The sequence below is a fragment of the Hyla sarda genome, chromosome 8 (assembly GCF_029499605.1).
Source record: "Hyla sarda isolate aHylSar1 chromosome 8, aHylSar1.hap1, whole genome shotgun sequence".
Classification (NCBI taxonomy): Eukaryota; Metazoa; Chordata; class Amphibia; order Anura; family Hylidae; genus Hyla; species Hyla sarda.
Window position 1 is genome coordinate 101,120,547 of NC_079196.1, and position 14,029 is coordinate 101,134,575.

At 42.6% G+C, this 14,029-nt stretch overlaps 1 protein-coding gene across 1 annotated transcript in view; it reads right to left on the reverse strand.

The window, feature by feature from the left end:
• The window catches only part of LOC130284092 (caspase-8-like), a 93,237-nt gene that overhangs the window by 29,758 nt on the left and 49,450 nt on the right, over nucleotides 1-14,029 (reverse strand). The window contains exon 8 of the mRNA XM_056534091.1: nucleotides 5,276-5,759. Coding sequence (XP_056390066.1) covers nucleotides 5,276-5,759 — 484 coding nt within the window. The remainder of the gene's footprint in view (nucleotides 1-5,275; nucleotides 5,760-14,029) is intronic.

Below are 14,029 nucleotides of genomic sequence, written 5' to 3' on the forward strand. Positions count from 1 at the left end.
CAGTACATGCTGGGAGTTGTAGTTTTGCAACAGCTGGAGGCACACTGGTTGGAAAATACTGAGTTAGGTCATAGAACCTAACTCAAGGTTTTCCAACCAGTGTGCCTCCAGCTGTTGCAAAACGACAACTCCCAGCATGCATGGTCTGTCAGTGCATGCTGGGAGTTGTAGTTTTGACCCCCCCTCCCATGTGAATGTACAGGCTACATTCACACTGGTGGCAGATTACAGTGAGTTCCCCGCTTCAAGTTTGAGCTGCGGCAAATTTTCCGCCGCAGCTCAAACTCCTAGCAGGAGACTCAGTGTAATCTGCCTCTAGTGTGAATGTAACCTAAAAACACTACACTACACTAACATAAAATAAAGCGTAAAACACTACATATACACATGTACACTTTACATAGACATATGAGGTATGTGCTTACTCGAGAGAAATTGGGCTACAAATATAAGTATAAATTTTCTCCTTGTACCCCTTTTAAAAATTCTAAAATTGGGTCTACCAGAACATGCCTGTGTAAAAAATGAAGATTTTGAATTTTCTCCTTCACTTTGCTGCTTTTCCTGTGAAACACGTAAAGGGTTAAAACACTTATTGAATATCATTTTGAATACTTTGGGGGTGCAGTTTTTATAATGGGGTCATTTATGGGGTATTCCTAATATGAAGACCCTTCAAATCCACTTCAAACCTGAACTGGTCCCTGAAAAATAGTGAGTTTGAAAATTTTGTGAAAAATTGGAAAATTGCTGCTGAACTTTGAAGCCCTCTGGTGTCTTCCAAAAGTAAAATCACGTTAATTTTATGATGCAAACATAAAGTAGACATATTGTATATGTGAATCCAAAAAATATCCATTTTCCTTACAAGCAGAGAGTGTCAAAGTTAGAAAAATGCTAAATTTTTTCATCAAAATTGGGGATTTTTCACCAAGAAAGGATGCAAGTTACCACAAAAATGTACCACTATGTTAAAGTAGAATATGTCATGAAAAAACAATCTCAGAATCAGAATGATAAGTAAAAGCATCCCAGAGTTATTAATGTTTAAAGTAACAGTGGTCAGATTTGCAAAAAAGGGCTTCGTCCTAGAGGTGAAAATGGTCTGCGTCCTTAAGGGGTTAAATGGGTACTCCGGTGAAAACCTTTTTTCTTTTAAATCAACTGGTGGCAGAAAGTTAAACATATTTGTAAATTACTTCTATTAAAAAATCTTAATCTTTCCAGTACTTATTAGCTGCTGGATGCTACAGAGGAAATTCCTTTCTTTTTGGAACACTGATGACTTAGTTGGGGTCACTGAGACATGGCTGGACTCCTCGCATGACTGGGCTGTCAATCTGCAGGGGTTTACATTGTTTTGCAATGATAGGGTAAACAGGGAAGGTGGTGGAGTATGTCTGTATGTTAGAAGCGGTATGAAAGTCAGTGTGAAAGATGTCATAGTGTGTGATGATTCTGAGGATGTGGAATCCCTGTGGGCAGAATTACAAAAGGAGGGAAACACTGAAACCCCCCCCCCCCCCCCCCCCCCAACACCACTGAAGAGATAGAAGGTCGGCTGGCTGCATAAACAAAAAGAGAGGGCTGCCGGGGCAGGTACAGTGGTAATAATGGGAGATTTTAACTATCCAGATATAGGTCGGGGTTTGGCTAAAACTACAAAGGGGTGACAAATTCTACATTTATTGCAGGATCATTTTATGGGCCAGTTTGTGGAGGACCCAACAAGAAGTGATGCTCTGTTGGATCTGATCATTTCCAGCAAAGCAGAGTGTAATGTAACTGTGCAAGAAAACCTTGGTAATAGCGACCACAATATAGTTACTTTTGACTTAAAATGTAGAAAACAAAGACAGGTTGGGAGGACAAAAACACATAATTTTAAAAAGGCAAATTTCCTTGGACTGAGAGCTGCACTTCAGGACATAGACTGGGAGGAGGTGTTCTTAAATACTGATACAGAAGGTAAATGGGAAATTTTCAAATCAACACTGAATAAATACACAGCTAAATTAATTCCTAAGTGGAACAAGTCTAAATGATTAATACTTGAAAACTAAATCCTACATGTCTGACAAATGATGTTTAAACAACAACAAAAAATAGCTTTAAAAAAATACAAATCTGAGTGGTCAGCTCAGCTATAGCATTTAAACATTACAAAGAGCTGAATAAAATCTGTAAATGTAATAAAAACAGCAAAGATTCAAAATGAGAGACAGGTGGCTAAAGAAAGCAAAACAAATCCCAAATATTTTTTTAGATATATGAATGCAAAAAGAAAAAAAAAAAAAATTACGGAGCATGTATGGACCCCATAACCCCTTAAAGGGGTACTCCGGTAAAAACCTTTTTTCTTTTAAATCAACTGGTGTCAGAAAGTTAAACATATTTGTAAATTACTTCTATTAAAAAAAATCGTAATCCTTCCTGTACTTATTAGCTGCTGAATACTACAGAGGAAATTATTTTATTTTTGGAATGCTTTTTGGATGACATCCCGACCACAGTTCTCTCTGCTGACGTTATTATAATAATAATACTAATGCTTTATTTATTGTTGTCCTTAGTGGGAATAGAACCCAAGTCCCCAGCACTGCAAGGCAGCAGTGCTAACCACTGAGCCACCATGCTGCCCTTAGCTTACATCTGCTATGCATCTGCTATGCATCTGCTATGCATCTGCTATACATGGTTGCTAAAATGGACAGAGATGTAAGCAGAGAGCACTGTGTTCGTGATGTTCCTCCAGTATCAAGGCCTCAAGCTCCCCTATTTTATTTGCTAGGCTTCTAGCATTTGTGAACATACACTTTATACTTCCATCAAGTTTTACACATATAGTCTCACTAATGGGATTATTTGAGTTATTGGGGCTAGTGGGATTTTTTGAGTAATTGGGGGTACATTTATATGGGCTACATTTATTTACACCTCTGGTTTGTAACACATGGATCTCCTTATCCACTGCTCTTAACCTCCCCCACAGGTCTCCTCTCCACCCACCATTATGTCCTGACCCCTCTCTAACCTATCTGTCCCACTATCTGCTTGCTTTGCTTTATTATCCTCCCCCACTTACCTAGTTTAAATATTCTGCCATCTCTCCCCCACCACAGTGGACCCCCTTCATTCAGGTGCAAATTATCCATAGAAGAGAGTTTGTATCCCAATGAAAAATTAGCCCAGTGCTCTAAACCCAAACCCTAGGTCAGACACTAGGTCAAACTTCTACCGGAAAAAGACTTTGGGGTACTGGTGGATGGTAAACTCGACTTTAGCAATTAGTGCCAGGCAGTGGCTGCCAAGGCTAACAAAGTCATGGGATGTATCAAGAGAGGCATCATGTGATAAGGACCTAGTTTTGCCACTGTATAAATCACTAGTCAAACCAAATATGGAGTATTGTGTCCAATTCTGGTCACCTGTATTTAAAAAGGACATGGCCGAACTGGAGAGGGTGCAGAGGAGGGCGACAAAGATAATTAACGGTATGAGAGGATTACAGGACCAAAACAGGTCATCAAGCTTGGGGGTATTTAGCTTAGAGAAAAGACATCTTAGCGGCGATCTGATTACTATGTACAAATATATGAATGGACAGTACAGAGATCGTTCTAGTGATCTTTTTACATATAGGCTGGTAATCATGACAAGGGGGCATCCTCTACATCTAGAGGAAAGAAGGTTGCACCATCATCACAGACAGAGATTCTTTACTGTAAGAGCAGTGAAATTATTGAACTCTCTGCCACATGATGTTGGGATGTCTGACTCAATAAACAAGTTCAAGGGGGCCTGGATGTTTTTCTAGAGAATAATAACATTACAGGTTATGGATACTAGATTTATGTGGATAGAATGTTGTTCCAGGGATTTATTCTGCTCGCCATATTGGGATCGAGAAGGAATTTTTCCTTTTGTCATGGGGCAATTGGCATTAGCCTCATGGGGGGTTTTCGCCTTCCTCTGGATCAACACAGTAGGGTTTAGGTTGAACTCGATTGACTCTTGTCCTTTTTCAACTTTACAAACTATGTTACTATGATGAAGTAAACTAGTGCCAGGGTACAATACGTCACACTGTCGCTCATGCTCAGGCCGGACAATGCTGAGGACTTTGATTCTGAGCCACAGTGTGAAGCGTCGACCACCAGCAACCAGGAAGAGTACGGCACTGGAGGACAGGAGCAGCAAAACTAGGGCACTGAGGGAGTGGCAGCAGATAAGTCCAGGTTTTTATTTTATATGCCACAGCCTGTGGATCCTGTTAAAAAAAAGTTCTACACCAGAGTACCCTTTTAGGAAGAAAGGACAGAAACACTATATACAGTAATTTGCTTAGAGGTATGTTCACCTTTGAAACAAATTGTTGTTTATTGCTTCAGTGCAAGTAAAATGAAAAGTGAAGCAAATAGTCTTGATGAATATTAAAATATTATTGATAAATATTATACTAATATTTTGTTTCTACAGCTCCTAAGCAGACCTGTATGTTATCATAGAAAGAAACAGAAAGCCCTCTATGCATTCATACTCCGTGGCCTATGTAAAAAAAAAAAAAAAGACCCAATGGGCTCACAATCATGATGTCAGGGTTTTGCTACCCTAAGGACAGTTTCGTTCTTCACATTGACTATAACCCTTGCTTGTTCTGCACAATTAGCCCCAAACAGTGGCACAAGGGATGGGACCAGGTAAGGTTTAGCTCCCTCGATCTAAGGGCCCCATAGCAGCTGAATGGTCTGCCTCTGTTATTTATGGCCTTGGTCATACTCTATGGGGAAGATGTATTAAAACCTGTGCAGAGAAAGAGTGGAACACTTTCCAATCAATTTGCTTCTTCTATTTTTCAAAGGCCTTTTTAAAAATTAAAAAAGCTATCACATTTGTCGCTATGGGCAACTAGTCAGCTAATTCCTCTACACAGGTTTTGATAAATCTCCCTCTATTTCTTCTGCCCCCACCAATTTGAATGAAGTTTAGCAAAAAGTAGGGGACAGATGAAGGGGAGTGTGATTGCAGGACTACACAGGGATTGTTTGTCATCTATTACAGAGGAATAGGCACTGTAAAATTGAAATGATAGAAAATGTTTCATTAAAACTATTTCCAGAATTGCCTTTTCAGTTTTGATCTATTAGAGCAAAAAAAGAAAACAAAATGTTTGCAAAAATGGACACAGCCTTTAAGTGTTCACTAGCTTGCTTGTATTTTTATTAGATTTCTTCCTTCCTTATTTCTATTGAAAATAGATATTGATTATACTTACAAAAACTGATGATCCTGTAGGACTGCACAAAGAGTCTGAATATACACAGAACCAGTTGCCGGATTCCTTAAAGATTCATATTCTTCAACACTGGCAAAAGCGGTTAAGAAATCCGCAGATACTGGAAGAGTTTTGCCATCATTTACATACATAGATGTGTTGCTGTCGCTGACATAAGGGACACCTAGATCGGATTTATCTCCTTGGCATGCTTGAATGAAGAAAATTTTGGGTTTCCCAACTAGTGATGGACACTTTTGACCATTAAAGCAGTTAGTTAGATCTTTCACTGATACATCTGTTCCATCTATACCTTGAACAATTCCTTTCTCCCCATGACTGAGTATAAAACATACAAAGCTGTCCTTTTCAGAGTGATCAACTTTTGCATAATTCTTCATAATATTTAGAATTTCTTTACCAGTAAGATCATTGTGTTGCATTACTTCATAATTCCGTGACCTAAAAACTCTCTCTATCACCTCTGTAAAGGAAGACCAGGAAACAAAAGGCAAGAATAATAGAAAGTATGTTAACACAATCACTTACTTCAAATTTGTATACCTACTTATTATTTAGTTAAACATGGTGTCTTATTAAGCAACTCCTGTGTATGGTGCCCTAGTAAAGCAAGTTATAGGCTATATCAGTCAATGGGGGCCCCACCATTAGGACCCTTACTGATAACTAGAACAGGGGTCCCAACCACCCAAGTTCCTCTTCATAATGGGACTTGTAGATGAAGGGGGGAACTCCAAGAGGAAATAGCTATTTCACAAAAACAAAGCATTGTGGTGGACTCACAACACAGTCATGTAGCCCCAAGACAAGCATGGATCCTTCCTAAGCATGTCCATTACTGTCTGGCAGGTAAGTACTAAAATCACCTTATGGTGGATAACACCTTTAAGTATAATACTAATACTCATGAATAATGTGTGTATGGATGATTGTTCATCAATATCGTCTGATATCACATTTTGGCTTGTCTTCATCTTTCTGGGCATTTTTCTTGCATCAGTAAGTATGGCCATTCAGCCCAGCTGGGACTTCTGAAAAAAAATTTTTATGTTACTTATATTATCACTATAAAATGGCATACTTTCAGATTCAAGAACAGGTTAAGAAACAAATCACAGCATTATATGGGGTAGGTTGAACCAAATTTTTGGTGGCCAATATGCAAATAACATTTTTTCAATGTAGTTAAAAATCTGTTGCAGATTTTGCTGTGGATCAACACCATTTCTGAAATAAAATCAGTGGATTTATTATACATCACACACAGATAGCAACACCGGAGGAGAAATGCTAGCACAGGCTTCCAGTATCCGTAGTTTCAGGTGCTGCACATCTCGTATCTTCACAGCATAGACAATTGCCTTCAGATGACCCCAAAGATAAAAGTCTAAGGGGGTCAGATTGGGAGACCTTGGGGGCCATTCAACTGGCTCACGATGACCAATCCACTTTCCAGGAAACTGTTCATCTAGGAATGCTCGGACCTGACACCCATAGCAAGATGGTGCACCACCACACGTGGTGTCCGGTCCGAGCATTCCTAGAAGAACAGTTTCCTGGAAAGTGGATTGGTCATTGTGGGCCAGTTGAATGGCCCCCAAGGTCTCCCGATCTGACCCCCTTAGACTTTTATCTTTGGGGTCATCTGAAGGCAATTGTCTATGCTGTGAAGATACGAGATGTGCAGCACCTGAAACTACGGATACTGGAAGCCTGTGCTAGCGTTTCTCCTGCAGTGTTGCTATCAGTGTGTGAAGAGTGGGAGAAGAGGGTTGCATTGACAATCCAACACAATGGGCAACACATTGAACACATTTTATAAGTGGTCAGAAACTTGTAAATAACTCATGAAAGAATAAAGTTACGTTAAAACCAAGCACATCATTGTTTTTCTTGAGAAATTCTCAATAAGTTTGATGTGTCACATGACCCTCTTCCTTTTGAAAAAACTAAAGTTGGATTCAAAATGGCCACCATGGTCACCACCCATCTTGAAAAGTCCCCCCCCCCCCCTCACATATACTAATGTGCCACAAACAGGGAGGTAATATCACCAACCATTCCCCTTTTATTAAGGTGTATCCATATAAGTGGCCCACCCTGTACAATGCAATTGGCTGTTATGCAGTGTGGTGTGAAATAATAAAAAAAAAATAAACTGTGCAGATTTTAATTTTTTATGCTGTTTACCAGACATTAAAACTGACTTTTTGGCCTGCATTTATCATTGTAGGTGTAAGTGAAGGATTTTTCTACACCTTTTTTTTGTGTGCTGGTGATCTGTAGGGGCAATTCTGACATTTCTCTCTTCACAGTTCATAAAACCTGTCCATATCATGTGTATTGTCAATATCAGTGGATTGCAACTCAAAATCAGCAGAAATGTGGAAACCAAAAGGCGCATAAAAGGCGCAAATAAACCCTGCGTGCGCCTTTTGTAGACACATAAAACAGTCTAAAGACAATGATAAATGTCGGCCATTATCTTTATTTTGTGAGTCAGTACAATTACAGTGATACCAAATGTACATAGTGTTTGTTATATTTTTTTCAGCTTAATCTAGCAAGTACATCCTAGGCAAAAGTAAATATATACACAACTATACACAACAAGCTACACATACTTTATGATCTATATGATAGTCTGGAAAGAGACTAGTCTACACTGAGATCTTTTCAATAAAAGAAAAAGAAATTCTCTAATCTGTCCATGCCATCTCTGCTCTTTTACAAAAAAGTGGGAACCCTTGCATCCTGTTGTGCTCTGTTGCTATATGCTGCTGTATTTCTCTTTGTTGCTTTTATTGCACTGTCATTTTAAATGATCTCTCACTGGTACTGGGATCCAAATTATTGCACTAATAAATGCAGGTGCTGGAGATCTTGTGTGGACATTGGCTCGGTGGTGCACATCTGGTGATTTGGTGGAGCTGCCAGCCAATTCAAATGGTCTGGCCACATGTTATCACACACATTGCTAGGTTACTGAGGTTCATATCCCAAACAGAACAAAGGACCTTCTCCTTTCTATTATCCCTTCAGGATTCCCCAAATAAAAGTGATTCCTTGCTATTGGAACAGTCAAACCTCACTTAGAGGAATAGTTTTCTGACCTTTCAGAAAAGAAAAGGAACTGATTGCTACCACTACAGTAACCCATGAACACTACTTGAGATGAGCGAGTTTTTGAAAAATTAGATTCGGCCGAATTTATTCGCGGTGAATTACTATTAAAAACAGCTATTTCTGGCCTACAGAGAGGCTCAATAGAGGTGTAGAACACTTTGCTTTGTCCTAACATGCATAGGGAGTGTCCTGTGTTATAGTGAAATAATACTGTTGTGTGCTGCTGTGTTCATATGACATGCAGATTACAGGCATCGCTATTAGAATCACTGCCGCAGAGCATCTAGATATAACATTAAATGTTTTGATTACCCATTCTGGTGAGCATCCAGCTGGCAGTGTGCCGTGAGGCGAGCTACCACCTGGTCCAGCCCCTGCCTCTCAGCGCACCCCCATACTCTGAATGTCCACTTGAAAAGGAGGGACTGCAGTACCAGCAACTTGGACAGGAGCACATTCAGCTTCTGTGCCATTGGATAAATTGGCGCATAAAGCTAGAAGTGGCTGCAGTGAAAAAGCTCGTACTGGTATCTTAAAATCGCGCTGGCGGTCCTCTGCCAGGCGAGATACTACCTGTTCCAACCACTGCCTCTCAGCGCCCCCCTGACAGTGAAAGTGCGAATATTTCATTTAATCAGTTATGGTTCATTGTTATCGCTCCAAGCTTATTCATTGAATTCTTGTGATAAGTCCACAGGTAATATGACTGCGACGACCATAGGGCCTTAGCCTTGAAAAGATTACATCGTTTTTTTAATTTAAGATTTATATTAGATTCCCAAGTTTAATGTCTTGGTGTTTACTTTGAACTAATACTGTATGATCACAAAACCAAAACTAACAATGAGTCCCATGGCGGCACAATGGCAGAGCCTAGAGGTGGCAGCAGCCTGAGGAGACCATAATCTGGCAGAATGACACAGCCTGGAATGGGCAGCAGCAAGAGGAGACTATATAGTGGCTGAATGACACACCCTGCAGCTCACGGCAGCATGAGGAGACCATAGGGCCGCGCAATCCCTAAGGTTAAAAGATGAATTTTTAAATTAAAATTGAAGATTTATGGTAGCTAATGCTACCATAAAAATTGTAGGTAATGTCCCAGACCCAGCAGCATCAGTAAACCATATAGTGGCTGATGGTACAGCCTGCAGCTCGTGGCAGCATGAGGAGACCATAGGGCCTCACAATCCCTAAGATTAAAAGATGAATTTTAAAATTTTAATTGAAGATTTAAGGTAGCTAGTGCTACCATAAAAATTTGTAGGTAATGTCCCAGGCCCAGCAGCATCAGTATACCATATAGTGGCTGAATGGCACCGCCTGGAGTTGGCGGCAGCATGAGTAGAACATATAGTGGGTGAATACCACAGACAGGAGTTGGCGACAGATGAGGAGAACATATAGTGGCTGAATGGCAGAGCATGGAGTTGGCGGCAGCATGAGTAGAACATAGAGTGGCTGAAAGGCACAGCCTGGAGTAGGCGGCAGATGAGGAGACCATAGAGTGGCTAAATGGCACAGCCTGGAGTTTGCAGCAGCATGAGAAGAACATATAGTGGCTGAATTATACATCCTGGAATTGGTGGCAGCATGAGTAGAACATATAGTGGTTGAATGGCACAACCTGGAGTTGGCGGAAGCATGTGGAGACCATATTGTGGCAGAATGAGACAGTCTGGAGGTGGCAGCAGCAGAATCAGGAGTCCTGAAAGTGACCCGGTGACAGAGTGGTGCGGTGGGTGGCAATACCAGTACCCAGTGACAAAGGTGGGTGAAAAAAGGTCTGATGCGGAGGAATGTTTGTAACTGGGGAGCAGCGCCTTAAATCCGTTTGGCACTATACATATTTGTGAAGTGTTGGTGTGGCACCATGGTCAATCTACTCTGATGCATCAGGCATTGGTGGGTGGAAATTCTGGCTGATCCATGCCTGATTGATCTTTCACATTTTTCATGGACAGGCGAGTTCTTTTTGGGGTGACCATGGCCCTCACGGCACTAAACACCCACTCTCAAAGCACACTACTGGCCAGGCAGGACAGCTTTTCGAGGGCAAACTTTGCTAGTTGCGGCCACAAATCAAGTATGGCTGCCCAGAAGTCCAGCGGATCTTCAAGGTGTGTTGGCATGGGCATGTCAAGGTATGCCACCACCTGCTGGTTCAGGTACTGCTCCAGGTTTACCTGCTGCTACACTATGCGGGTGAAGAAAGGTACTCATCAGCGACTGTAGATTCAGACTGCTGCTGATGGAGCTGGTACTGCTCCGACCAACCGCCCCTCCACAGCAGCCATGGCAGTGGAAGGTGAGCGTAGGGGGCCCGCCGAGTCAGACCTGCGAGAGGATGGACGATGGCGCCGATAGGCATCTACCAACTGACTATGTAGGATGTCTCTGTAGTAGGTCAGTTTGTCCTCCCTCTCAGTGGGTGTAAAAAAGGCCCCCATTTTGTAGCGGTAGCGAGGGTCCAATTAGGTGGAGAGCAAGAAGTCATCCTGCTGCCAAATGGTGACAATTCGGTGGTCACTACACAAGCAAGTGAGCATGCATTTTGCCATTTGTGCAAGTGACTCGGAGGGACTCCCTGACTCCATCTCCATTGCATACTGCCACAGTGTGTCTGGGTCCTCTGTCTCGCCTTCCTCATAATCCTCTAGCTCATCTGGCTGCTCCTCCTCTCCTGTCAGATGACTAGAAAAACTGCCCATTTCGTGAAACCTAAACTGTGCTCCACTGTGCCCCTCCCCCTCCTCCTCCAGTTCAGCCCCCACAGGGCTCATGTGACCGTGAGATGTAGGCACCATGTCACCATTGCCCCGACCAGCAATTGTTTTCAACACGTGTTGTAGGAAATGAAGCAGTGGAATGACATCGTTCATCCGGTAATCCTGGCGACTAATAATGTGGCTTCCTCAAAGGGCCTGAGCAAACGATAGGTGTCACGTATGAGCTGCCACTGGTTGACATTGAAGTTTCACAGAGGAGTCCCCCTATCCGCTTGGATCATCAAGAAATCGGCTTTTCTCTGTTCATATAGTCGGTCCAACATATGGAGGGTGGAATTCCAACGTGTGGCGACATCGCAAATAAGGCTGCTTTCACACTATAATAATACCTCCGTTATAAAAGCTCGTTATAAAAACCCTGGAAATCGGCTGTTAAACGGCCATTAGAAAATCCCATTATAGTCTATATATGGGATTTTTCCAATAGCCATTTTAACCCGTTATCGCCCGTTATTAATAACGGTCGTTATTTTGTGACGGGCGAAGGAACGGAAGAAATAGTGCATGCACTATTTCTTCCGTTACTATCGCCCATAACAAAATAACGGCCGTTATTAATAATTAGCAATAACGGGTTAAAATGGCTTTTGAAAAAATCCCATAGACTATAATGGGATTTTCTAATGGCGGTTTAATGGACGATTTCCAGGGTTTTCATAACTGGTGTTTATAACCGAGGTATTTGTATAGTGTGAAAGCAGCCTTAGACTATGTAAGGGGATACTGTTCTGACGCTGCAGCTCAACGAGGGTGTGCTTTGCGGTTTTACGAGTGGCTGAAGTGCATGCAAAGTTTCCTTCCCATTGTTAGGATGACTCGCAAATGGAGGAAACACTTCAGGAACTGCTTGACAACCAGATTGAACATGTGTGCCATCCAGGGCTCAGCCTTCCTTGTCGCAGGGCAGACAAGATGTTCTTCTGGTTGTCAGTCATTATGGTTCCCATTTCCAGTTTTCGTCGAGTAAGCCATGCTCCGATTTCTTTTGAATTACTTTTAGCAGTTCCTCCCCTGTGTGACTCCGTGGCGCAGCATATGTTGACACAGGGCCGTGGTGCTAACATTGGGACCCTGGCCAAGCTTCACCTTCTGCCGACACATCTTGCATGTGGCTATGTTATCCTCCTCCGAATGCTTGATGAAAAACTGCCACACCGCCGAGCAGCTGATTTTTCCCACCAACAGTCCGCACAAATTGACTGCTACTACTGTCTCCTGGAACCCCTGTTCCACTACCTCCTCATCAACAAGTGTCTGCACGTCACTGATGTCCTCCTCAGGTTCCTCAACAGTGTCTGCTTCAGGACTCTGAACGCTGGCAACACCGCCTCCCACGTCACTCTCCTCATCACTACTTGCCAGCCTAGCGGAGGAAGTGGCGGATGTCTCCTCCACTTCATGGCTGGGCAGTAGCTGTTGACTGTCCTCTATTAGATCCTGAATTAGATACTGAAAAGTGGAGCTGAACCCACAGCATAAGATACTTCTTTAGGGAGGGAACAGCATAGGACAGAGGCAATGGGAGGACAGGGACTGCTCTTGGGCCATGCCAACTGAGGGTTTTGTCTGAGGTTGTGTCAGACTGTTGACCAGATGTCACTTGTGATGAAGTGGATGACTGTGTTAACCAATCGATGACAGTTAAGGTTGAAGGTGGGTTGCTGGTCGAGACACGACCGCTAGCTGATACCGGGAGCTCAGGCCTCTCGCTGCAACTCTAGTTTCCTGCGACCTCTGCCTGATGAATTTAGGCCTCTAACACTCCTCTTTGCAAGTCCTGGCACTTCTCTGCCTGACATACTTAGCGCATATATGAGGGGAGTACAATACGCTTCACTACGCATAAAACAGTATTTGTCTAGAACACCAGCCGGTGAGTACTTTTTGCCTCTCCTTTCACAATATCTAGGCCCCTGACAGATTAAAAGGTATAAAATAGTATACTACATAGATGTAGGTAAGTGGTATGCACTTATGTGGGCACAAAAATGCACTACAGTACGCTTAAAGAAGTAGTGGAGTAAAACACCAGCCGGTGATTACTTTCGTCTGGATATTAACAGTATCTAGGCCCTTGACAGATTTACAGGTAGAAAATAGTACACTATTTAGATGTAGGTATGTAGTACAGTGACCCCCCGACCTACGATGGCCCCGACATATGATCAAATCGACATACAATGGCCTCTCAGAGGCCATCGAATATCGATGTTAGCATCGACATACGATGCTTTTTTATGTCGGGGCCATCGCTTTAAGTGCTATCCGGCAGCGCAAAATTCTTAAGCTGCTGCCGGATAGCAGCTTAATGTTCCCCGTGTGGTGCGGTAAGTATTACTTACCCCTCCACGATGCTCCGGGGTGCCCTTCGGGTCCAGCGCTGGTCTTCCGGTCTCTTCTCGGCCCTCTCCGATGACGTCAATACGCTGCTGCGCACGTCATCCAATAGGAATGGCGTACGCAGCGGCCTAATGACGTCGGGAGCGGCGGGGACACCATCGCGAGCGGTGGGGACAGGTGAGTACAGCTTCCTATACTTTACATTGCACGAATCCCTCAACATACAATGGATTCGACAAACGATGGCTCATTTGGAACTAATTACCATTGTATGTTGAGGGACCACTGTATGCACTTATGAGGGCAGAAAAATACGCTACAGTACGCTTAAAAAACGTATTGGATAAAAACACCAGCCTGTGATTACTTTTGCCTGGCCTTTTAAGGTATCTAGGCCCTTGACAGATTAACAGGTACAAAATAGTACACTATTTAGATGTAGGTATGTGGTATGCACTTATGTGGGCAGAAAAATGCG